Here is a 27,500-nt window from a genome sequence, read left to right as displayed (position 1 = left end):
CAAACTATTTCAAAGCCCTCTGAAGGCCTTCATTGAACTGGTCCCGGGAGGGGGGGGGACTCTACAAGCTAAAAGAGTATAGTTCAAAAAGGAATACAGAACTGCTGCAGGGATAAAAGTTAAATGAAACCAATTACAGCAGTGAAGGACGATGCGGTTGTTGTTGTTTTTCTCCACGTTTAACGGTCAATAGAAAGAACAGCTCTGTACACAGAGTGTGTAGGTAAGTCTGTGGCCCCGCTGACCAAAACTATTGCGACCGTAAAAACTAGTCACACCATGTTGACCGCGCGTATTTCTGCCTAGCGCCTGCCCGTCACTCACACACACACCCACATGGATGTAAACAAGACGTACACAACACACACGAGACAGGAACACAACCTACACGCACACGTGCACATTTACTGCACACACCATACCCACACAGTGATTACTGTACTATACTCAGAGCTATATTGCACTGTACTATATTTACAGCTATATTCAGAGCTACTTCAACGTTGTCTCCTGCTGCTACTGTACACTAGTCTGATGTCTGTATTTCTATTCTACTCTTGCATTTTTGTACTATATTCAGAGCTATATTCAGGACTACTGTGATGTTGACTTCTGCTGCTACTGTACATCACTTTTATTGCTTTTATTGCTTGTAATTACATTTATTTTTTTACTCCTCTTCTTATATTTGATCCTATTTTATCTAATTTAATTGATGTTTAATTGATGCTTACCAAGACCAAAGGATTACACTCTTGCTGTCAAAAGTATTCCTGACGTGACATTAAACAATGTGAATGTGAATCAATTTCAGTTAATAATAACAACAGGACATGTCTGAGCTGGAAGGCCACTCACGCTCTCATGATGAAAAACCTTGATTTCTTCCCAGACGCCATTTTGTAAAGGTGCCACCCTAGACGATCGTGATTGGTTTGAGAAATACGAACAACGTTTCTTTTCCCTCTACTAGTGTGCAAAGACAATGGGACCAGCCAGGCGTTTCTCCTGCGCTGGCACAGCGCTAAGACGCAATGTGTGGAAATCTGGCAACGTGAGACAACTGTAAAGCTAACCGATGGTCCACAACTGGAAGTTTAACAATCATCTGTTCTCGCAGCTTACAGACTCAAGCCAGTGTCAAAGAACAGACACTGATAGTGAGTTTACATGTACATTAACAATAATGCTAGCTAATATCCACGTTAAGGTCATAGACGGCATAAGGTTGTTTTTTTGCATTTTCATATATTAAACAGATTACAATGGATCCCAACAAACAGAATAAAGTGTTTACATGTTTCAGTATCCCAGCTAATATCAGCATATCCCAGCGATTCAGGTGTTTTTCATAATCGGTATATGAGCTCATCCTGGCTATTTGGAAAAGGCGTCTCCATGCGCCAACCCGTTGGCAGAATGCCCTAATAATATCAGAATACCACTGAGTTGGAGGGTCTTATTCTCCCCAGACCCCATAAATCACTGGTGTTCATCTGGGTTCTGGTAGCAAGCAGCTCTCTAGACAGCAATTAGTCCTGGGCCGGTGTCATGGTGGGCTAAAGTCCAGCTAATGCTCAGAGCCAAGGATGCATTAAAGACCCATTCTGTGATCCAAACATAAACAAATGTAAAACATCAAAAGTAAAAATTAATTTACATATATAGGCTATATTTATTTTGTAATCATATCTGCTGTGGCTGTTAAAGGTTTGATTCTCTTAATACGGTTTGTATACACTGAGTAAAATAAGTTTCTTCTTGACAATGTTCTATAAAAGCTTATCTCCCATCTACAAATCAAACTCTTAAAGAATATGAATATACTCCGTGTTCATATTGTTAAAAATAATCAAGGCTTGGTGTTTATTTGGGCCTGAGTCTGCTGAGGTGAGTCACCTTCTGCCAAGTAAAGATCACTGCATGAAAGAGGAGCTCATCTCTGATCTAGCACATGATCAATTCACCTGACAGACAGAGACCTTGAAGAGTCTTCCATGTACGGTAGAGATGTGGGGTTTTAAAAATAAGGTGCTATTTAATCCAGTTGGAAAAGAAGAGTTTGAATGTGTTCTGAACGTATCAAAGTTAAAGGGACACTTCACCAAAAATCAATACTGATTTATTTATTTATCTCACATACACACGTACCAAAAACTCGTTTTGCACACATTCATTTAGTTTGACAGTTATCGGGAGGAAATTAGTTTGAATATCGCCACCAGTGATCATTGTCATTGTGGGACATTGAATCCCTGTGTTGTGTTAATTACAGCTCAATGAAATGATAAGGTAGCAGTTCCGATAAGACAAGGTATTGCTATTTTTTCATCTACATCATTTCATGGAGCTGTAATTAACACAACACAGGGATTCAATGTCCCCGATGACATCACTCACTGGTGGTCATATTCCAACTCACTTACTCTCAATAACTGTCAAAACTAAATGAATGTGTGCAAAACGGTTTAGAGTTTTTGGATGTGTGTGAAATGATGTGCAAAATAAATCAGCTGTGTTTTTTGGTGAAGTTCCCTTTTACATGTTAGCCTTAAAAGGGTACGTCACCAAGAGGAGAGCAGACCTCTAACAAACTGCAGACACTATTTCCTTGACCATTTCTTCAGCTTTCCTCAAGTCGGGCCTCTACTACAGTTGAAAATAGTTGAGGAAATAGCGTCTGCAGTTCGCCAGAGGTCTGCTCTCCTCTCTGTGACGTCACCCAGAGGAGTTTCTCTGCATGCCGATGCGGCTGAGCTCTCGAGAGACAGAACACTTTACACAGATTATCACACGTCCTCCTCACAACAAAACCATACGATTAAGGTTGAACAACTGCTTGTACACCTGCTGCACATAACTAGGGATGCACTGATCCGATATTGATATCGGCCCGATATGACTAAAATAGCTAGATCGGGTATCGGGGACAATTATAATTTTATTTATGTCTTTGTTATTTAATTTTAATAATAAATAATGTTAATTTGTTACATTTTGTTTCACTAAGTTAGGAAAGTAATGTTTTAAGTCAAGCCTGATGTTGCCTCGCACAAAATAATGATCCCAGTCTCTTCCACACAGTGAGGCATACTGTTTATTAATTGAACAGTGAGGCATACAGTTTATTAATTGAACAATGGGTATCGGATCGGTACTCGGTATCGGGACTGAAAAAGTCAGATCGGTGCATCCCTATACATAACCCTTAGCTCTGTATGATGAGCATGTACTATAATGCTGTATATATATATATATATATATGTATTCACACCGCATACAGTATATATCTATCGTCACCTGTCTGTAGTTACCTCCCTTACTATATCTATACATATCCTACTCTTACTAGTTACGCTGCTGGTCAGTAGTAGTCATACTGTCTCTATTTATATAATACAACTCTGTACATACATCTGATTAGCACTACACTCAGTAGTACTAATTTGTATATTTTGTACCCAGTTTAACCACCTGTACATTGTATATTTGCACTTTACTGTTACATTTGCACTCTGGTTGGATGCCAACCTTCTTTTTGTTGTACTGTACTTGTGCTGCATAATGACAATACATTTGAATCAAATCTAATCTAAAATCAGTTAAGTGCTATTTTTAGATCTGACAGTGCTACAGACGTTCTGACAGTTCTGCAGAAGATCTGACAGTGCTGCAGAAGATCTGACAGTGCTGCAGGAGTTCTGACAGTGCTGCAGAAGATCTGACAGTGCTGCAGAAGATCTGACAGTGCTGCAGAAGATCTGACAGTGCTGCAGAAGATCTGACAGTGCTGCAGAAGATCTGACAGTGCTGCAGGAGATCTGACAGTGCTGCAGAAGATCTGACAGTGCTGCAGAAGATCTGACAGTTCTACAGGAGTTCTGACAGTGCTGCAGAAGATCTGACAGTTCTACAGGAGATCTGACAGTTCTGCAGACGTTCTGACAGTGCTGCAGGAGATCTGACAGTGCTGCAGAAGATCTGACAGTTCTACAGGAGTTCTGACAGTGCTGCAGAAGATCTGACAGTGCTGCAGGAGTTCTGACAGTTCTACAGGAGTTCTGACAGTGCTGCAGAAGATCTGACAGTGCTGCAGAAGATCTGACAGTTCTACAGGAGTTCTGACAGTGCTGCAGAAGATCTGACAGTGCTGCAGGAGTTCTGACAGTGCTGCAGAAGATCTGACAGTTCTACAGAAGATCTGACAGTTCTGCAGAAGATCTGACAGTGCTGCAGGAGATCTGACAGTGCTGCAGGAGATCTGACAGTGCTGCAGGAGATCTGACAGTGCTGCAGGAGTTCTGACAGTGCTGCAGAAGATCTGACAGTGCTGCAGAAGATCTGACAGTTCTGCAGAAGATCTGACAGTTCTACAGGAGACTGTGAACACATGATCAAGTCAAGTCAAGTCAAGAGTTTTATTTGTCACGGCATACAAGCATACAGTGAAATTATGGCGTTCATTTGACGCATGGCGCCGTTCATTTAATGGCGATAATTGTACAAAACAGGTGGGTAATTGAGGCGTAATAGTGGCCCTTTTGGCTTTCCATAGAGGTCGTTCCACTCCCCGCTGTCACCTGTACCCTCTTGGTTTGCAAGGTGACGCCAAAAAAAAACAAGGTTGGAGCGCAGGTACCTGAGTGTGAGACGCCACGTCTGGGACGGTTCACCTCGTGGCGCGTGCGGGCCGCCGGTGTAGCGCTGCTTAATTGATTTAGCATCATGGCAGCAGCTCAGCTGCAGTTGGCTGCTGCTCACTCCCCTGACAGGGCCGGTGTAGTTTGAGGGTTAAAAGAGGGGAGAGCTGTTCAACATCCTTACGACTAACAGCCTTTTCAGAGAGTCGACAGTCGAGAGGGGGTACAGGAAACATGGAGGGGGGGCTGGCTGGGGGATTGTCGACGGCGCGCGATGAAGATTGAAACCCGCACGGTCGTCTTCACAATGGTATTCCCTGGCAGGCATGCTAACCAATCATCCACCGTGGAAACCCCTTGACTTCACTTAAACTTAACCCTTTCACTGCCGCGCTACCAAAACGGTTAACCCTTTCACTGCGACCGTCGGTTGTGTGATAGTAAAGGGTTAACCTTCTGTCGTGAAAGGGTTAAACGTCGACAATCATCAGCGTTTCTCGTCGTCAACATATGGTATCTATAGCTCTGTATATCGTGTCTACAGTGCTACTCCAAGTGACAGTCTCTCGTATTTTCAGATAACTCCCTCGCTCCCCGAGTGGGGGGGGGGGGGGGAGCACAATAACATCTGCCAGTGTGTCGAGTACGTCCTGCGTGTGCTCCAGCTCCCTTTATAAAATGCATATTTCCTGGCTTTTCCGCCTATGAACATCGACATATTACAGCCATATGCGCAATGCGTGCGTGCGTGCGTGCGTGTGTGTGTGTGCGTGTGTGTGTGGGGCTGTGAGTAGACGGCACGCCAAATGTTTTATATCAATTATCATCCGGCCGCAATCCTCTGCTGCTGCCTTCTCTCCCAGCAACACCCCGAGTCTGGGAAATCACACGAGGCTGTTTGGAAACGATAAGCACTGTTGCACACAGAGGAGGGTGATAGCGCCGCTTGCACAATAAACGCACACACAACTCTTAACCCTTTCACGGTTACCGTCGGTAGTGTGATAGTAAAGGGTTAACCTTCTGTCGTGTGGCAGTGAAAGGGTTAACCTTCTGTGTATTGTCACGGTGAAAGGGTTAACCGTTTGGTAGTGCGGCAGTGAAAGGCTTAATAGATAGGAATGTATCGCGGTGATTGACCCGTCTCAAGCCCCGCCCTCTTGTCTTTTGATCCTCCTCCTTTGATCCTCCTTGTGATCTGTGAGGATTGGGAAAAGAGGGGGGCGGGGCTTGAGACAGGTCGATTCCCTTTGGTAGGCTGCCGCGGTGGGGATGTTTGATACTGTCGCCATGGAAACGAGTACGTGTTTTGATATGGACTCGTAAAGTTGGAATGTTCATCCTCCCAACTGTCAAACCGAAGCCTTTGCCGTGGCAACACATTAGCTCTCATGAGCCGCATGTATAAAACCCAACGAGTTGATTTTAAAAGGTGTACAGTACCGGCCAACATTCAACAACAATAAAAAGGTTTGGGGGGGGACCACTCTTATCAATTAAAATGCTATGGGGTCCAGGGAGGGCTGTTTGATTACATGAGCATGCAACTCTCTCTCTCTCTCTCTCTCTCTAATGACATGAATTAGACATGTGTGTGCGTGTGTGTGTGTGTGTGTGTGTGTGTGCGTGTGCGTGTGCGTGTGTGTGTGTGTGTGTGTGTGCGTGTGTGTGTGTGCGTGCGTGCGTGTGGAAAACAATACCATCTGTTTCAGCGCCACTGCTGAGAGTTCCTCTGCCATTCCTGTCTCCAACTAGAGACCAATACAGGCTGCCATGGTTTCAATTAACAACCGCTGTAAGGGGGGTAGAGAGGGTGTGTGTTTATCCGTGTGTGCATGCGTCATGTGTGTGTGTGTGCGTGTGCATGTGTGTGGTTGTGCACGCGCGCATGTGTGCGCATGCATGCGTGAGAGAGAGAGAGACCCACGCCATGAGTTTTTAAACCAATAAAAAGATTGGAGGGCAGAAATAGCACGACTTGGCAAACAAAGAAAGGGCAACAAACTTCCATCAGCTAAACATTACAGCGTTGCTCCATCAAGAAGTCGTGAGAGATGCGTTCCAGATCAATCTGCTGAAGAAAAGGGAACGCCGGACAGAAAATGTGTGATGTTATGAAGCCCCCATGCAGCGTCTCTCTAAAGACACACGTCCCAGCGTCTCTCTAAAGACATGTGTCCTCATTACTACCAGCATCCATACAACAAAAAATAATCATTCTGGCGGGCGTTACTGCAGCCAAGAAGCTGATAGCTATGAGGTGGAAGGAACCTGACAACCTCACACTGCTGGATGTCATCTATATGGAAATCTCTACTGCACGTGTAATTGGGGTGGGACAGGCCAGCATTGAGCAGTGGGTCGCAACGGCCGATAAAGTAAAGGCCACTATCTAGCAGCGGAGCGGGGTTGGGGTGTTGGTCCTGGGGGGTCCGGGGGTGGGAGTGGGGGAGGAAAGAATGTATGTTCTGGTAACATATTTTGGCTAAATATGCCTAGTTTTATAAATGTGTATTGATAACAGTGCTGTAGTTAAACGTTCTAATAAATATGCATGATCAAGTTCAATTTTTATTTTGATATTCCTTAATTGCACGTTGAAATTACGCGATACATAACCCTTTCAGGGCCAGCGACGACATATCTCGTTTTATCAGACCCCCCATTGAGTGCCGACGACGAATGTCGTTTGTTTGCCGTATTATTTTTTATTATCATATTTCATCAATCGAGCCTCGGGTTAGTGCTGCAGAGTCTCTCTGAGCTCAATTGGGAAGATACCGCCCCCTATCGTCTCTCCCTGTGTAACTGCACCCCATCAGCTCAGACTGATACAGGGGGAGTGGTTAGTTTGCTCATTTTATTTTTCCGTCAAGGCATCTGAAGAGACCAAGTGATCGCCGGCCCTCAGAACAGCGACGATTATGTATTTACACTACCAACACTGTAATCAATAAGCGTGATCGATATATGGAATGGCGATCAGGAATTGGAATAATCTTTTTGGATAACATCTGATCTCAGGTGAGGAATCTATTTGACCAGTCTTAGGATAATCAGACCTGTTTTCACGGAGATATAAGCGTTTGCACTATGCTGTGTGTGGCTGTGTGGCTGTGATCGCTGATGAGGAAATAAGAGAATCGATTTTTCAGCCAGCGTCTATAGCGTGCATAAGTACACATACTATTGATAATCTAGCGTTTATTTGACTATTCATAAATAGGCCGAAAAATGACAATGTTTTTGTGTATTCTAGAATATTCCAGTAAATGCCTTTTTATCACGGAATCTTTATATTTTCCTTGAAAACGAGGGCTTTTCAAAATGCTATAAAACGGAAATGAACCAATAAAAAAACAATCCGTTTTGACAATGTTGACTGCAAACAAGTCATTGATAAACGACAGGCAGATTAGACACATAGCCATAATTTAAGAGAGAGAATATGCGTTCACAACGCTATCATTGAAGTCGGTGGTGGCATTTAACAGGGTTTTACCATGTTCACCAGTGGTAATCAAAGTGTTAAGTGTGGGGTCGCCAAAGAAAATCCTAAATAAAATGGGGTCATGGTATAAAAAAGTTTGAGAACCCCTGCTCTAAAGAAATGCGTCCCAGCGCTCCCTTGGCTGCAATAAAGTCTGGCTTGATTTTCAACATCCTTTCTTTCATGTTGCGTTAGACTCGTGGTTCTGTCTCGTGTCTGTGTCCTGCTGACCGACAGGGAGCAATGCAGGGAGTATGTTTTACAACTAAATGTCTGGATTCTGGGGGGAAAAAAGAAAGAGAAACAGACCGTCCCGTGGCCAACAGCAACAGTGTGAAGCAGCTCTGAAGCCAGGCAGCCCATCTGTGGCCACCGGAGCTCCGAGCTCTGGGACCAGGAGACTGGGGGACTGGCAGGCCTTATTCACAGCCCAATTAGCCCCAGGAAACAGCCTCTCCGACGGGGAGAGCCAGACCGAGGGAGGTCTGGCCGTGTGCGGATCTGGACCGAGGTGCTAAGGCCTGTACAGACCTACGCTATTGACTCTGTTACTCTATATCCCCGGCACACAGCCTCTTCTCGCGGGTTTTCGGATAAGTGAGGGGGGGGAGGGGGGCAAATGTCAGGGACTTGACATCATCAACACCACCAGCAAAGAGGAGAATCCGTATCGGTGCAGCTCCGGTCATATATTTAAGATTTTCAACCAGGGGGGGGGGGGGGGGGGGGGGGGGAAACATACGCTCCACGCAGGTTGAACGTCTCTCAAACTGTCTGTCATACTCTGTCTAGCGCAGGAACTTAATCTGTCAAAGCAGAGTGAGGACAAGAGAGAGAGAGAGGGGGGGGGGGCCTGACGGTGTCTTTTTCTTTCAGCAGGCTGTCTCTTTCGTGCGGTGCGTTTTTGGAGTTTCTGTGGCGGCGTGTTTAAGTGAGTAGTCTCCGCGGACGGAACCAGAGAAGAGGAGCAGCTCCTGGGACTCCGGTTACATCTGTAGCAGGACATGGGATGCACTAGTAGTAACACCACCCGGCCAGGATGCTCTGGGTCATAAAACACTGCAGCCTAACGTCAGAAGGGACCCCTACACGGTTTAGATTTTTAATCTCGCTCCTAAAGTCAATGTGTCTTTGAAACAGTCAGTTGAATGGTTGTGTGTGCGTGTGCGTCTGTGTGTGTGTGTGTGTGTGCGTGTGTGTGTGTGTGCATGTGTGTGCGTGTGTGTGTGTGTGTGTGTGTGTGTGTGTGTGTGTGTGTGTGTGTGTGTGTGTGTGTGTGTGTGTGTGTGTGTGTGTGTGTGTGTGTGTGTGTGTGTGTCTGTGTGTGTGTCTGTGTGTGTGTGTGTGTGTGTGTGTGTGTGTGCGTGCGTGCGTGTGTGTGTGTGTGTAGCTGACTCTGCAAGGAACTGTTTGGGTAACACTTTACAGGGGAGCACAAAATGATTAAGTACCTACTGTAGGAGGAACTAATAAGGAACTGTATTTTAACAAGAACAAATATTATTGAACTGAATTTATTTCAATTAGACGTAAAAAATGGGGATTTCAGAGTCACAGTTATTCACTGAGTCTCATTGGGAAGAGAGGCAGTAGAGGCCACTCTGGGAGGAGTTCCCTGCACTGAGACATCATGAGATAAGATGGATCTTTATTCATCCCCCTGGGGAAATTCAGGGAATATTGGGAGGCAAAGCGGGGATTCAAACCCGCAGCCATAGAGGGGCAAGGGCAACACGCTATCCTTTCCAATCAGTCCTTAAACGTTAGGTCTGAGGCTTGGGTAGCTGACTGGTTAACCAAACGGTTTGTTTACACATAGTTCCACATCTCAGGTACTTAATCATTATTATGGTGCCCCTTGGAGTAAAGCGCTGATTTATCACACAGAGATCCATCTAACTAAGTAGAGGCAAAACCGAAAAAACATGTTGATTCTTTTGAGAATTCAGTTATAGAACATCTGAAAGGGTTTCCGGAGATTAATGCCAAAAATAGTAAAGCTGTCACAGGAGAATGCCCCCTAACTCTTGGCCTGGGAACGGAGGCACTGGGTCCCATGTCATCATAACCCATGTCTAACATCATTAGATACTACGCCTGTGTCATACAGGCCTCCATGAGCCGCCATCAGCTGCTTTCCGTCTGCCATCATTGACAAGGGGAGATATTTACTACGACGCGGACCCTCCGCGGGCCCCCTCGGAGACGCCCTCGGTGCTGGCTCTGCTGCAGTGTCACAGCTTTAAGAACACAAACACAAGCTGGATGCACATTCATCTGCATGAAATACACCCACTTATCCCTCTCCTGACATGAGAACTTTTCCATTTGGTGGAGGAAATAACTCCATTAAAATGGGCGTGTTGTATTTAAGCCCTGTGTGTTTATGTGACGTGTGCACTCTTCACTCTGAGATAGGGGACAGGGCGAGGTCGGTGTCTTTAGACGTGGCTTCTCGCTGCTCAAGGCAACAGGCTGTGGAATGGGAGACAATTCCACATTACTATAGTATCTACCCTGTATGTGTGTGCAGTAAGTGTATCTTAGCATCTGTTAGCAAAATGTTCTCTGGCGTGTCCTTATAGTGTAACCCTTGTGTGGTGCTTAGAACTCTATGGGCACAAGAAAAAGTTAAATGTGAAAGTTTAGAAAAAGGTTTTCTCTTTTAAGGTTTCCTTCAGGTATCAACAAGTCAAATCTAAGACTTTTTAAGACCACTTTGAATAGAATCTAATATTCCATACTGGCAAAAAGGTATGGAAGAAGTAATTGTATACAAATTGTTGGGAGGGGGACTGATTATTTCCCTGGACATTTCCCCCAAACACATTTAAATGTGATACAGAGAAGTCATCACAACATAGAAGCAGCTTCCCAATCCAATACATTTTGACCTTTAACACCTATCAACATTTAAGACCTTTTTGATTATTAAAATGTAAGACTTGTTAGGACTTTTTAAGAGCCCACGGGAACCCTACCCTGTCTTTTACAGAGGGCACCCTTGGGGTGAGGGTGGGGGGTCTAAACAGAACCATAACACCTGACTAGGAACCTTTCTGGAATCCTTATTTTAAGTGTGTAGTAATCATTCTCCAAACACGGCTGATGGGGGAGTAATGGGTTTCCGTGTTGAAGAGGGTCAGATTTCACCTAAGCTTCAGAAACACTCCATCTGGACAGATTGGGGCCGGAGGAAGAAACACCACTATATGGCTGCAGAGGATACGGAAGGTGTGAAGTTATGATCCCTTGTATATGTATATGTGCTAGGGATGCTCGATATTGGCTTTTTTACCGATACCGATATACCGATATTGTCCAACTCTTAATTTCCGATACCAATATCAACCGATATCAACCGATACCGATATATGCAAGGTCCCCCCCCCCCCCCCCAAAAAACGGAATCATTTCAGGTAATTAACATTACTTATTACATGGCGTTTTAACATTCGCCGAAATGCTTGATTGTGATTGGTCAATAGCGCTCGTCAGAGGTCCGTTATTACTCGATAACGGACCTCTGCCGAGCAATAATGACCGCTGTTCGCAGCTGTTCGCAATCAAGCCCACTGACACACACTGCAGCAGTGCAATCAGTCCACACACCTGCCGGCGATAATAATAACTTTATTTGGGCTGACAGCGGACGGAGGCACAGAACAACTGCGTCTGCATTTGATCTCGTCTTGTCGATGGTGTAAAATGAATTAGGTATATTGTTAGTAAGTTAGCCATGTAATAAGCGGGATAATGTATAGCTATACTCGGTCATTGTCGCAAAATAATTGACCTTCACTACGTTTAAAACACCTCGGCGAGGCGCCTCGGTATTCTAAACTCTGTGTCGGTCAATTATTTTGCGACAATGACCTCGTAGCTAGCTATACATTATCCCTTACATATATCTTGTCGTGGAATTAACACAACATTATGCATACTTTTGACAATAAATAAAATCTGAATCTGTTCTTACTTGCTTGCCTGGGTAAATAAAGGTTAAATAAATGTAAAAAAAATATATAAAAATTATTTCTTTTGAAAACCGATACCAATATTTTCCGATATCACATTTGAATGCCAATATCGGTAGGCCGATAATATCGGACATCCCTAATATGTGCAAAAAACAAAACACTACTGGATCTCTACTTTGAGTTTTATTTTACAGAGTTTTATTGTTCATGTTAATGTCCATGAGTTTATTAAAGAGAGTCATTCTTTAGGGAGAGTCTAGATGGGGGGCTCACAGAGGCACCTGTATAATGTGTATGCGACAAATAAACGTTACCAGTAAGTGTGAATAGGGATGCACCGATCCGATATTGGTATCGGTATCGGCCGCCGATATCAGTAAAATAGCTGGATCAGGTACCGGTAAAAAAAAATTATATATATATATATCGGATAATTTTTTTTTATAATAAATAAAATAAGAAATAACCATTCAGTACATTTATATCTATGTGTTAATTTGTTACATTTAGTTTCACTAAGTTAGGAAAGTAATGTTTTAAGTCAAGCCTGATGTTGCCTTGCACAAAAGAATGATCCCAGTCTCTTCCACACAGTGACAGTGAGGCATACAGTTTATAATTTTTTTTTTAATACGTTTAATTTCTGTCTTTGTTTACAACAAATCAAAAACACACTTGTGATCCTTTACAATTCGTAAAAAAAAAGAAAAAAAAGAAAAAACGGATTCAATCGGATCGGTATCGGTATTGGCCGATACCCAAACCCAGGTATCGGTATCGGTATCGGGACTGAAAAAGTCGGATCGGTGCAAGTGTGAATGTATATCTTTTTTTGTTTGTAGGGGAGACGTTGGCTCTGGAGGAGCCTGGTAATCTGAAGGTTCCCGGTTCAATTCCGGCTCCTCCTGGCAGCGTGTCGAAGTGTCCTTGAGCAAGACACTTAAACCCCTAACTGCTCGCACGGTCGCACGGTCGCCTCCGCCATCTGCGTGTGAACGGCTGGGTGAATGTGAGGCATGAATTGTAAAGCGCTTCAGTTTAAAAGCGTTTATATAAACGCGGTCCATTTACCACTTTGTCCGTGGGTATGGGCGCGCACACGCGCCAGTGTATCAGCCCATGCGTGTGCGTGTGAGATGATGTATGTTCCTGTCCACGTCACGTTGGCTTTCATGCAAGCATGTTTTGCATGTGGGTAATAATAAGGACCAAAACGCATCACCGCATATGGAACTAATAAAAAGGGCGCTGCAGCGCTCTTGTGGAATGCTGTGGCGTTAACATACATTCGAAAGTGATTACTTGGGGAAGAACCCCCCCGAGATACATGAAGGTCTTGGAGCATATACACATGGCGAGGTGGAAAGCTTAAGGGTGAGGCTTTCACAACAGCGTGGTCGAGTCAAGCCGTGGCGGAGGCCTCCTGGTCTCATTTCGCTGTGATTTGCTTGTGTGATACACCGGGCTTAAGACTGCGCCGGACCCTTTTCAATATTTCATTAAGTTTCACAGCAAGCTCCCCTGATATCCTCACTAAATGTGGCTGGCTTTGCAGGGGGCCCGGCCTCCCGCTGCTCTCAGAAACCCCTGATGCCCCGACTCGTAACCTGCTCCTAACCAACGGTCTGGGAACCGCTTTAATGTAAACCTTACAAATCAGTGATGATGTTCAGTTGTTGTCAGTTTCAGCTGCTTCGCTTATCAGCTTGGCCGAAGGTTAACTGAAGTTAAGCAAAACCAGTACGTATTATGCTGAGAATTGGTGAAATGTCTCCGGGAGATTATTGTGACATTCCAACGTTTGATAAATATTGATATAATGCATGTTGGGGCAGTCCAATCTGAATTCAATCAGTGATTGTTTTTTTTATTCTTTCTTTAGTAAACCCCTTTTAGAATCAAGCAGTCGCAGAGCAGTCTGTTGATATTTATTGGTTCGTGTCACATGCCCGGCTTGATGAATTGGAGATAAGTGCCACTATTCTAACTCAAATTAAAAAGGATCAAGATTTCAAATCTTGCTAGGAGGGAGGTTTAGCTCTGCAGGCAACCTCGCATGCCCCGTAGAGAGGGTTGTCATGACGACATGCCATGCAGCAAGGGTTGTCATGACGACGTGCCCTGTAGCGAGGGTTGTCGTGACGACGAGCTCTGTAGCGAGGGTTGTCATGACGACGTGCCCCGTAGAGAGGGTTGTCGTGACGATGTGCCCCGTAGTGAGGGTTGTCGTGACGACGTGCTCTGTAGCGAGGGTTGTCATGACGACGTGCCCCGTAACAAGGGTTGTCGTGACGACGTGCCCCGTAACAAGGGTTGTCGTGACGACGTGCCCCGTAACAAGGGTTGTCGTGACGACGTGCCCCGTAACAAGGGTTGTCGTGACGACGTGCCCCGTAACAAGGGTTGTCGTGACGACGTGCCCCGTAACAAGGGTTGTCGTGACGACGTGCCCCGTAACAAGGGTTGTCGTGACGACGTGCCCCGTAACAAGGGTTGTCGTGACGACGTGCCCTGGCTGATTTGTGCAGCTGCCCGGCCATCAGCAAGGATTGTTTGGACGAGGGAGGGAGGCTGCGGGGAAACGGACCCACACTGTTTAACGGCATGTTTAACGGCAGCGGCAAGAAAACAATAACGTTGTTAGGGAGCATGGTGCCAACAGAGCTGATCTCATTACCCCCACTCTGTCTCCGCGTGTAAACACCTTTCAACCCAGACTGCCGGGGGACGCTGCCCATCTGGATGTGGCAGAATCCGGGTCAATGCAACATGGAGTAACAAAAATAATTATAGCATATTCAAAAGCTTTTAACCTCTTAACAGGCACCCAGAAAAGTGGCAATTTTTTTTTCTTGAACTTGAGGACTGCCTACTTTTCTTGCAAAGCTTAGCTTTATACTTTATACTTATAGCACATGCATGAACCTGGTCTCTTTTGAAAGATAACATTCTGAATTTACTAATGCAAAAAAGGAAAATCACTTTTAGTGCTAATGAAATAGAGTAACAGAGGTCTGAACTTGAGTTGAACTTGAACTTGTGTACTCACATTTTTCTGTAGTGGTTGCAAGATTCCATATTCCAATATTCCAGCATAGAGGTATAAGCTGGAAAACACAGCGGTTCCATAGCCTGAAGTCTTCTGTAGTACAGGTCCAGATTTGATATAAATCCGTTTAGAAATGGGTCTTTGAGAGACATTTTAGTAAAACCGACACCCAAATAAAAAGCTTTCCAAAATCCATTTCCTCATCCACCGCTGTGCGTTCTGAAGTCTGATTCACTTCTCGTCAACTTTCACCTAGTTCCTATATTCGCACCTCCCCACATGGGGTATCGTTGGAAGCGTACACTCGTTGGCTACAACGCTGAGCAATCATTTTCGCCATCAACGTGATTGGTCAGTTCTGGAGTGTATACAGTCCGGGGTGGTCATCATGACGTGCGGCACGTAAAAAGACGCTCGCCTATCGTCATGTAACTCAAGAACCGAGGCACGGATTTGGTCGAGTGAGGTGGCGTTCGAACGGCAAAAAATACATCTTTCGAGCGGTATATATATATATATATATATATATATATATATATATATATATATATATATTATATGTTTGGCGAAAAATCCAGCCCCGAGCCAGTAGACGCTCGCAAAGTGCCGTGACTTGCGTGTATGGGCACGAGGGCCCGATTTCGGGACTCCACCTGTTAAGAGGTTAATGCGCAGGGTGGGTAAAAAATTTGCTGTGTTCATTAATTAGGCTTAATTCATCTATCCATCATCACACAGGAACCATTGGGCTCATTGGGTCCACAATAGTCTCAGCTTTCCAGTCGTCCCCAACGTATGCAACTCCAACACTGTTTATGGACCCAGGATGCATGGGATTAGCATATGGTGGGCATGTTTGTAAAGGGGAGACCCATGGTCTCCCATAGCACCCACACTCGTTCAGATATCTTGAGGTTAGAGGTCAAGGGGCCCCTTTGAACATGTCCATGCCAGTTTTACCCTTTTGGAGCATTATTTAGCCCCCTTCCCGACAAGCTAGCATTAACAATGAATGGATTCCTTAGGTCGTCTAAGTTTCATACGATACCAGTATCTTCCCTTTAGAACTCAGCCTCTGAAAGGCGGTAATGTTGGCCAAGAGCGCTGTTGCCCCAGTGGGTCTCTGAGGGTTCATTTTCCATTGCGAATACATACAAGTCATTGTTCACCCATGCTATGCATTATGAATACGAATGTTTTTTTAATGCAAAAATAAAATAAAGAATCATTAAGATTTGTGTTTGTGATGTTAAAAAGCAACTTAGTTGATGAATTCATTAAATATTGACTAATGAAATGCACAACATGCAAAGATATCAAACTAAATCATTTCGACGCATCTGAGGGTTAACACACATACATATACTGTATGTAATCATCTGAGGCAGCGGACTGAGAGCGGGGGACGCAAACAGGCTGGCTAAGCTGGTCAGGAAGGCCAGTAACGTGGTAGGGGTGGAGCTGGACTCTCTAGCGGTGGTGGCGGAGAGGAGGAGCCTTGCTAAGCTCCATGCCATCACGGACAACCCCTCCCACCCACTATACACAGACTTGGCTGACAGAAGGAGCACGTTCAGTGCTAGACTAAGATTCCCGAGAAGTAGCACTGAACGGCACAGGAAGTCCTTCATTCCGACAGCCATCAGACTTTACAATGCATCACTGTGCCTCACTGTATCAATGAGCACAGGGTGACAGTACTATCTTCCTGGACTTTTACTTTTAAACCGAACATTGCACAATTTTACACTTACTGTATTATTTCTGTATATTTTTACTGTATATTTTATATTAGAATGTAACATAGGAAATGTATATCCCGGACTGTATTTTATTCTTAGGCTTATAAAAATTCGTATATTCGTGATTTGGGGTTTTGTTTACCTAAATGTTTACCGTTTACTGTGAGCAATTTGTCGTGCCAAATTTCCCTCTGGATGAATAAAGTATTTCTATTCTATCTATTCTATTCATCTGGCCCCAAATCTGCGAATCTTCTCACTGCGAGTCGTGGCTTGATCGAACGACGTCTCTAGAAAGCCGCTGCAGTAGTCGACAAGAGTGCTGTGTTTGTCACCCGGTTAATTACAGTTTACTGGCAAAAGGAAGTGGAAAGTGTGGGTCTGCTCTGCATTAGGAAGAGTCCACAGCCGTATACCACGACCGCACCACGTTAAGCACCGCCGCTCAAGAGAGGAACGTCTCGCCGCGCTGCACGCGGCTGATTGTGTGGTTGTTGTCTGCCGACTCGGTACGCATGCGATCCAGATTAAACTGCATCACACAGGAAACCTCTTTTCGAAGCAGGGGAAAGGCTTCCTCTGCAAATTAACCACCTCTTAAATACCTTTACTCTTGAGAAGTAGGCCACTTAAAAATGGGATACGGTGTCGGGGGCTGGGGAGGAATAAACACGGGGTGTGTGGGGGTGAGAGGTGGGGAGGCGTCTTCAGGGACGCTGGACCAGGGGTGTAAATACCTATGTACTGTTTTTGGGGGATTTGTACTTTACTCAAGTATTATTAGGTTTGTATACTTGTACTTTTACTCAATTACATTTCAGAGAAAAAAAACACACTTTTTACTCCTTACATTTAAAATGCAGACCTCCAAAGTACAAAGTACAAATCTCGCAGGTCCAACCATTTTAATTAGTATATTTGTTTCTCTGGCCGAACTAACGTTAACGCTATTAATCCTGCTACCGCATTTTATTTAAAAACAGCCAATCAAATCCCCATCAATGGAAAATGAACCCGCCCATACCCATGCTGATTGGTCCTTGTGCAAGACTAGAAAGCGGGGATCTTTGATTAAACACCTGCTATCAGAAGAATAGACAGTCAGAAAAAAGTTTTTACTTTAACTTTTTAGTACATTTAGTACATTTAAAAGTAGAAACGTTTAGACCTTTAGAGTTTTTAGACAGATACTCTGACTTTTACTTGAGTACGATTTTGAGACGGTACCCATACTTTCACTTAAGTATAATTTCTGGGTACTTTTTACACCCCTGCTAAAATGTCATCTACGCTGGACTCACGTGGAAGGTGTGCTTGACTCCGTGGACGAGCTTCTCTGTCTTGATCTCCCAGAGCAGCGGCTGGGGGGAGTTGAGCACGAAGACCAGTGGCTTCTGGTGCGACAGGAGAGACTGGATGGGCTTCAGATGCAGCTCCACCTGGAGAAGAGGGAATAGGGAGGTGTAGTGGTTACATCATTGCCGTTTCCCGCGCGGTCCACCCCTCTTGAAATCGCAATGTATTTCCAATGGATACATTTCTAAATCGTCTCATTTTAAAACAAATAAAGCATGAACATTGGCATGGTGTACCTTTCTGTGTGTATTCATCCACAATCTATAGCTCAACAATTAATCGTAAAGGTAGCAAAATAACAACGTTTATGTTTTCGTTCACTGAGGAACTACACAATGGCCGTGACGTGTATTAGGCGACAGCACTGAACGACAGGCGTTCTACTGGTAAGTGTAACGTAGTTCTTTATGCTTAAACAATAATGTTAGTGATAGAAGAGAACTCATTTTGTGCAAGAATGGAAAGCTTGCCAATGTTCATGAGGCAGAATTATTACAATAGCCGATAATACATTTTCCCAATGATAAATCCCTATACGGGTGGACCGTGCAGGAAACTAAAGTGACGTCAGACTACACCTCCTATAGACAACGTGTTCTCGTCAGAAAAAGTAGCATGACCACGTCAAATAATGTAAAGGATTTAGATTAGATTAGATTCAAATTGATTGTCATTATACACAGCACAAGTAGGCTACAGTACAACAAAAAGATGTTTGGCATCCAACAAGAGTTCAAATGTAAAACAGTAAAGTGCAATAGTAATATACAATGTGCAGGTGATTAAACTGGGTATAGAATATATACATTTTAAGACTTTGTATTTCTGTAGCGATATGTATATTCTGTAAATATCAATCAGGCTATTTGGTTTTTGCAAACGTTAACATTATGCACCACTTAAGGAGACAATTAATGACAACCGTAGTTAAAGAGATGTGCCCGATTCTCTCATGAGATATAAACTTTTCAGTTGACATTGTTTGAATAATATAATACATGTACTCATTTGTAATACGTACACATTGTATACCGATACAACACATAAATAATATATATCTTATTTGGATAGCATATGTTTTTTATTTCCTGTGGTCGATTAGTACTTTATTTACATATTTTAAGCGACGACGGGCTGCTATAGAACATACAGATTACAAACAGAGGACTCTGGAGCTACAGTATGTACACCTTATGTAAGACCGCAAAACACAATGATTAACAAACAGCCGGGAGCCAGAGAGAATATTTACAAGTCACCACAGTACATCATATCATGCCATTTCACACACGCTGCACAGTGGAAATATCAAAGCTTTTTCTCCCCCATTTGATTGTGTTCTCTCTCAATATTATCAAAACACCAAGGGGGATACCCCTCAGTCACTGCTCTCGCTGTAATTACAAAAGATATAAATGTTGCAGAATGTTGTTCTTTATCGGACTTTCACGGTTGTTTATTCAGCCACTTTGCTGATAATCTCTCAGAGAGCCGACACGGAGCGTTTCTCCCCTAAAAGGCAGTCGCTCCGCAGCTCTTGATGTATGTCGTCTCGCTGCCGTCTGAACTCTCACACAGAAACACACTGGGGTCTTTGTTAGTGGAGGAAAACTAAAGTGGCAGGTCTCTGTTACCATCTCCACAGCGTGCAACGACTATATGCTTTCTCGGTGCTCAGAATGTCATTAAAATAGATTTTCACAGTCTGTTTAGTGACATGGATGGAGGGGGGGTGCCTCTTCCCTCCCCTGTTTGGGCCTCCATGTTAAAAGCGAATTCAGTGGGGGTGATTTAGGGGTCCGGGTTACGCATCGAGAACTGCGCCCTGAGAGGGAGGTTTGCCCTGAGTGGGAGGTTCGAAGGGTCAGAGTGGGTATCAAACAAGAGGGAAGACTGTCAGGTTTTAAACTGTGGATACCAAACAGAGACGGTAAAGACGACTTTGAACTGTACATTAACAGTAATCCAGAACTATTTTATTGCACTGTAAAGAAACTGTGATTTTATAGTATGTCTGCACTTTATGTGCTCATTTCATCATTAATTTATTTTATATTCTACTAAAACTGAATCAAACCATAAACAAGGTGGCCTGTTGGGATGTTAGATCCTAATGTGAAAAACTGCTCATTTTACCCTTGCTATTATTTTACTTATTTTTACTTTTATCTTTATGCCCCACTATCCCATTGGTGCATACTATGACCTTTATCATGTTCTGTAACAGATTACAGAAATGCAAGAAGCCTATTGGAACGTGAGGTTCTGATATGATTTGATTAATATATCTGCATTATTTTATCCCACTTTAGGCTTTGCTCTTGCTGCTTGTTTTACACTGATTTTATGTCTTATTTCTTACTGATGTAAAGCACTTTGAACTGCAATCCCCTGTATGAAAGGTGCTATACAAATAAAGTTATTATTATTATTATTATTATTATTATTATTATTATTATTATTATTATTATTATTATTATCGACACCAAACTCGCCCAGAGGAGTTTGGATTCAGGCGTCCAGCCTTGGCTTTTCCTCGCTGTTGCACTTTCAGCTGCTTCGCTATCAGGTTGTCCAAAAGTTAACTGAAGTTAAGCAACACCAGTACGTATTATGCTGAGAATCAGTGAAATGTCTCCAGGAGATATTGTGACATTCCTCCAACTTTTGCTAAATATTGATATAATGGGTTCTGGGGGGGGGGTCCGTCTGAAATTCCGCTTTTCTCGAACTCTTTCCTACTCTTTGCCTCTTTCAGCCTGTATTCCCAGGCTAATGAAATTAGCCCCTTCCTGAGACAGAGTGGCAAAAACTTGTAAATCACGTTAACTCGGTCCACAAGGGTTTCTGTCAGTCAAGTTATCTACTTTCACCCCCCCCCCCCCCCCCGTAACTCAATTAGTCAAAGTCAAGTCAACCGTATGAAAACGGAATGCCTCTCGCCTTTTCACATTACGCTTACGTTAAATTTGATGACAGAATGAACTGTCAATAATCACAAAAAGTGCAGATTCTGAAGAACGGGAACACCCAACGCAGTAGCAGAATCGCAATGTCAGATACCTATAGCAATGTGGTTTAAGCTAAGTTATACATAGTGACGTGGTAAATTGCGAGAGAAGATAGGTACAAACATCTTATTAGTCAAAGTCCTGTGTGGTATAGGCTTCACATCCCCCGTGCGTTTGCACTGACCTCAGGAAATCTGCTTTTAGCTTCTGTGCTCCAGTCACATGGGGCATCTTACATTGCACTTTAAAACTCAATACATTGGCAGCCATTGTGCAGTTTAAATCTTTGATCACTAGTACCATTTCATCTGTAGTTGTAGCCAGAATCATTGTATTACTTTGTAGTTATTCTGTTCCTGTATATTGTATTCTCAACAGCATTGTAAATTATCTCTTGAGATTAAATAAAGGTTGAATAAATGAATGAATTGAATTAATTATTGGTATCATGATTGAGAGATCCTTATCTTTCAAGAAAAAACGTACATATCTTCTGATGTATTTTCTGGTGAATGGCTCGTGACAAATAATACTCTTGGGGTCTGAATGTTCAATATTAACCACACTTTTAAACAGTGGTAGATTCATTTGTTAATGTATTCATTCATACTGATTTATGTAGGGACAAAGTAAACAATTTACATAACAGCTGGTCAGTTAAGGGTACCGGACCAGACTAAATATTGAAAAGAAAACATTTATTTCAATCTCATTTAGTTCTCTCTCTCTCTCTCTCTCTCTCTCTCTCTCGTCTCTCTCTCTCTCTCTCTCTCTCTCTCTCTCTCTTCTCTCTCTCTCTCTCTCTCTCTCTCTCTCTCTCTCTCTCTCTCTTCTCTCTCTCTCTCTCTCTCTCTCTCTCTCTCCTCTCTCTCTCTCTCGTCTCTCTCTCTCTCTCTCTCTCTCTCTCTCTCTCTCTCTCTCTCTCTCTCACACGCACTCTATACACAAACACAATGTTTCACCCAGTCAACCCTGGTCTCTGCACACAACTTCCCATCACTCTCCAACACCCACACACACCATCGCTCTTGTCTCAGCAGCAGATACGTGTGCTTCCCAGAGGAGAGAGTGCCATTGTGGACAGGGATCACCAAGAGGCTGAGATAAACGAGTTTCCAAACAGTCTCTATTAACGAGAAGTACTTACTAACCAGAACACAAACAGACGGGCTTGACTCGACCGCTTCAGGAACAGAACGTTTTTTAAAGTAGAATTGCAACAATAGAGCACACATGGGACACCTAATCAGTGCCAATCAGTGAGTCAAGTGGCTCTTCTCCCACAACATACCCCCCCCCCCCCATCTCTGAAGCCTAACCGCTCCTTCCATACCCCTCTTCTCCATCCTGCCACCCCCCACACAGTCACAACCACCCACCACAGCATCAGCCAGCACCCATCACAAACTTCTGTGTGGGCGAATTAGTTTCTGGAGCAAGGGCAAAAGACCATGGACCGGGCTTCTAGGTAGGGTTGGGTACCGTTCACATTTGAACCGATATCGGTACCTGTGAATCGATGCCGGTACCCAACGGTACCTTTTTTTCGGTACTTTAGTCTCTAAAAATTGTATCTACCAACCTCAGTTGTAAAAAAAAAATCAAAACTTCAAATTATTTATTATCATTATTATTTATTTTGAACAATTTGTTAATATATATATATAATATTGCAGCTAGCGTTGTCTGCATCTAGCTTTGTAATGTGTAACCACTTGCGGACCGTTTTCGGCTTGCCATTGCCCCGACTGCTTTGTTGTTGTTGAATCAAGTCAAATCCTAGGTAAGCCTGTATTGTGCGTGTGAATGTTGACGTGAACGTGTGGCACACTTCATAGGTTTCATTTTGTGGTAAACTAAACGTTGACGTCATTGAAAAAAATATATATATCTCAGATCTCTTGTGAATCGGTACTCGGTTAGTACCGATGTGATTCGGTCGATACCCTCAAAAGTACCGAATCACCTGCACAGTGATTGATTGATTGAAAATTGTATTAACAGATTGCAGAATGGGTACAATACAAGTACGGCTCAATACACACAATTGTTAAGGGGATGCAGACCAGAGAAAGACTTTCATCTTGTTTACATCAGGGTCCCCCCATTTTCAATTCATAATAAATTGTAAGGGTGCAATTAGCACCGTGCAATCCATTCTTTGTGGATTCTGCCCATAGACTCTGGTAAAAAAGGCAAAACAGCGCCTCTACCACCTGAGACAGTTAAGATACTCCACTCCTTCTATTCCGGAGCTGTAGAAAGCATTCTGACTGGAAACATCACTGCCTGGTATGGAAACAGCACGGCCCAGGACAAGAAGGCCCTACAGAGAGTGGTGCGCTCAGCAGAGCGTACTACGGGTATTGCACTACCACCCCTGCAGGACTTATACAATAGGAGGTGCAAATCCAGAGCCTGCAGAATAATGAAGGAACCCTCACCACCCCAACAACAGCCTGTTCAAGCTGCTGCGGTCAGACAAGCGCCTACGCACACACGCAACAAGAACAGAGACTACGGCTCAGCTTCTACCCCCAGGCCATCAGAACACTGAACACTCCACACACAAGTACACATGAGCACACACATACACACACACATAACACATGCTGCAATCGCTCACACACAAACGGTCACTTTAAACAAAATGGAAAGGGCACTCTAAAGCAGGGGTTCCCAAAGTCGGGGTCGCGAGCCGCCGCGCGTGAGGGGGCGGGGGGGGGTGGGGGGGGGGGGGGGGGGGGGGGGGGGGGGGTCGCCAGATGATTTGAGAAAAAAAGTAAATAAAAAAAATAAATTGTATGCAGTCAGGCCACTGAACTTAGAAGCAGGCCAGGCCAGTGTTTCTAGTTGCACCAGCGCAATAGTTAGATAACCTAGGTGGGGAACAACCAGGAGATCACTGCAACTCACACAAGTTGGAGAACTATCTCTCTCTCTCTCTCTCTTCTCTCTCTCTCTCTCTCTCTTGCTCTCACACACACACACAAAAGGAGCCGCATGTGATTGGTGGAGGCGGGACCTTACAAAAAACTGCTAATCATTGACACATGCTAGCCTGTAATAATCCCCCCCCAGAAAAATCTACTTTGCATTTGATATATTGCAAATATATGCCATCACACACACTGGCATTTAAAGGGTTAGAATTATAAAATATATATGTGGTGTTATGATCAGGGCTGAAGTTGAATAAGATTGTATTTTTTATCAATTACAAAAAAAACTGAAAATCCATACAAATCTGTGTTGTTGCTAATCATACATATGCTAGCCTGATTTTTAACAATAATTTGTGATGCCATCACAAACACTGGCATTTAAAGGGTACAAATAAAAGAATTCCTGCACGAGAATGCAGGAAATGAAGTCTTTGTAACAAAACATTTCCTGGTGGGGGACACCCTGCTTAAAAAGTGGCCTGACTGGGGCTATATTTTGCACTATATTTTCTGGCCTGAATGAATTTCCCCAGTCCGGCCCTGGTTAAAAGCCTCCAATGCTTATTAGTGTGTGTGCGTTTGAACGTTTGCATGTTTCAACCATACATTTCCATTTATAAAAAATAAAATAATTTTTTTTTTTTTTTTTTACCTCCTATAATAGTGGGGGTCGCGGCTCTCTGACACCGTTATTTGGGGGTCGCGGCCTGAAAAGTTTGGGAACCCCTGCTCTAAAGGAATGAGGAAAATAAAGGTCACTTTAAGGAAAGAACCGATGTGGTTCTTGAATGTATAGTATAGTTTAGATATAGCAAGTATAGCATAAGTATTTCCATCAGGGGAGTTGATGTGGACATGGTTGAGGTGTACAAATACCTCGGTGTGCACATCGACAACAAACTGAACGGGTCAAAACATGCAGAAGCACTATACAGGAAGGGCCAGAGCCGACTCTACTTCCTCAGAAGGCTGAGATCCTTCAATGTCTGTACAAGGATGTTGAGGATGTTCTATGAGTCGGTGGTGGCGGGCGCCTTCTTGTACGCTGTGACCTGCTGGGGCAGCGGACTGAGAGCAGTGGACACAACCAGGCTGGATAAGCTGGTCAGGAAGGCCAGCAGCGTGGTTGGGGTTGAGCTGGACTCTCTAGCGAGGGTGGCGGAGAGGAGGAGCCTCGCTAAGCTCCAGGCCATCAGGGAAAACCCCACCCCATCCACTATACACAGACTTGGCTGACAGGAGGAGCATGTTCAGTGCTAGGCTCACACTACCCAAATGCAGCACTGAACGGCACAGGAAGTCCTTCATTCCAACAGCCATCAGACTATATAATGCATCACTGTGCCTCACTGCATCACTGAGCACAGAGCGGCAGCTCAATAGTGGCAGGAGGACGCGACTAGTGGCCTCCAGGCTCCACAACAGGGGGCAGCGACGGCTGCCAGACATTGATCTAAGTCTTATTGGAACCCAAGGAGGACAATACACTACCTAAAGCATACTGCACCTAGTTACACTGAATACTGGAATATATATTTCATATTTCATTTAGTTAGATTTAAATTATAATTATATTGACCAAATTGTTTACCCCATGCTCAGTATGCTCAGTATATTCCTACTGTATTTATTTCTGTATATTTTATTTCATTTCATTTTATCCTATTTTATTTTACTCTACTCTTATCCTAGGCAACTTGATTGATTTGTGTTATTATTCTAATTTGTGACCTGTCCTGTCTAAATGTTTAAATGTTGAGCGATTTGCAGTGTCTAATTTCCCACGGGATAATAAAAGTATTTCTATTCTATTCTATTCTATTCTATACGGATATAGAGCAAAAACTGTATATTGTATAGTAGTGTACATAGGACCCAGTGCCTTAAATCCGTAGCTAACATTGTATTGCACTATCGCAGGACTTTAGCATGTCTATTTTATCATGCCCATTGTATGTCTTTTTATTACCTGTTTTTTATGTCTATTTTATTATTAGTATTATTGCACAATCAAAGCGGGCATGGCCACCCGCATTTCACTGTATGCCCTGGTATGTATGTGACAAATAAAACGTTTGAATCTTGAAAGGGGCCAGAGCTTCAACTGCCTGGGCTGCTAGGGTTGCAGGCTACAGGGGCCAGAGCTTCAACCGCCTGGGCTGCTAGGTTGCAGGCTACAGGGGCCAGAGCTTCAACCGCCTGGGCTGCTAGGTTGCAGGCTACAGGGGCCAGAGCTTCAACTGCCTGGGCTGCTAGGTTGCAGGCTACAGGGGCCAGAGCTTCAACCGCCTGGGCTGCTAGGTTGCAGGCTACAGGGGGCCAGAGATTCAACCGCCTGGGCTACTAGGTTGCAGGCTACAGGGGCCAGAGCTTCAACCGCCTGGGCTGCTAGGTTGCAGGCTACAGGGGCCAGAGCTTCAACCGCCTAAGCTGCTAGGTTGCAGGCTACAGGGGCCAGAGCTTCAACCGCCTGGGCTACTAGGCCTGGGTTACAGGCTAGAGTGGTCAGAGCTGCTGGGGAACCAAGGCTGGAGCTGGCGTCCACCGTCGGGGCGCTGGTGTCGGACGGTACCCCAGAGCCGCTAGCTGCTGGAGAGCAAAGACTGGGCACTCTCTCCCTGCTGCTCCTGGAGACCGATGGCACGGCTGATGGAGCGTATTGCGCCTGCCTTTGCGAGGTCCCGTTCGCCGCCGCCTGTGTGTCCGACTCTCCTCCCCTCTCAGTCTTCCAGAAAGTCCAACGCTCCCCAGCCACCAGCTTCAGCCAGCCGCCAGTAACACTCCTCCTCCTCCACCAGCACATAAGTCAGCATGACAGCCAGAAAGCGCAGAAATGCAGAAAAAATAGAAACTCTCGTACGGGCCAGTGTGACGGGGATCACAGTCTTTATTAACAGTCTTTATAAACGTACCAAAACCGCAACGCAAACAGCCGGGTCTTGACTCGACCCAGTTCATGAACAGAAAGTAACTGAAACAATAGAGCACACCTGGGACACGTCAGCACTGGCAGCCATGTGACTCTAAATAGCTAACTGGCGACCAGTGAATCAAGTGACTCTCTCTCCCAGAGGCATGATCATCCACTGCCAGAGACAAGACACTTGGCATTCAACGACTTGTCTCTGTGACACTCGCTGAGGCCGGCCAATCACAGAGAGGGAGTGACACCAACCCAAGCCTACAGAGAGAGTGAACGACAACAATGATCACTGTCTCCTCGTAGATACTAAGCCCTGAAGAGGATGAGCACAAGTGAGAGTGTTTAGTGATTCAGTCCATAAAAT

The 27,500-nt window shown here is 44.3% G+C and overlaps 1 protein-coding gene across 1 annotated transcript in view; it reads right to left on the bottom strand.

Annotated features, from left to right (window-relative positions):
- The window catches only part of tgfbr3 (transforming growth factor, beta receptor III), a 131,562-nt gene that overhangs the window by 48,733 nt on the left and 55,329 nt on the right, over nucleotides 1–27,500 (bottom strand). The window contains 1 exon segment of the mRNA XM_084308389.1: nucleotides 18,203–18,340. Coding sequence (XP_084164515.1) covers nucleotides 18,203–18,340 — 138 coding nt within the window.

The sequence above is a fragment of the Notolepis coatsorum genome (genome assembly GCF_963971535.1).
Source record: "Notolepis coatsorum genome assembly, chromosome: 2".
NCBI classification, from domain to species: domain Eukaryota; kingdom Metazoa; phylum Chordata; class Actinopteri; order Aulopiformes; family Paralepididae; genus Notolepis; species Notolepis coatsorum.
This window is presented reverse-complemented; position numbering and strand designations above follow the sequence as displayed.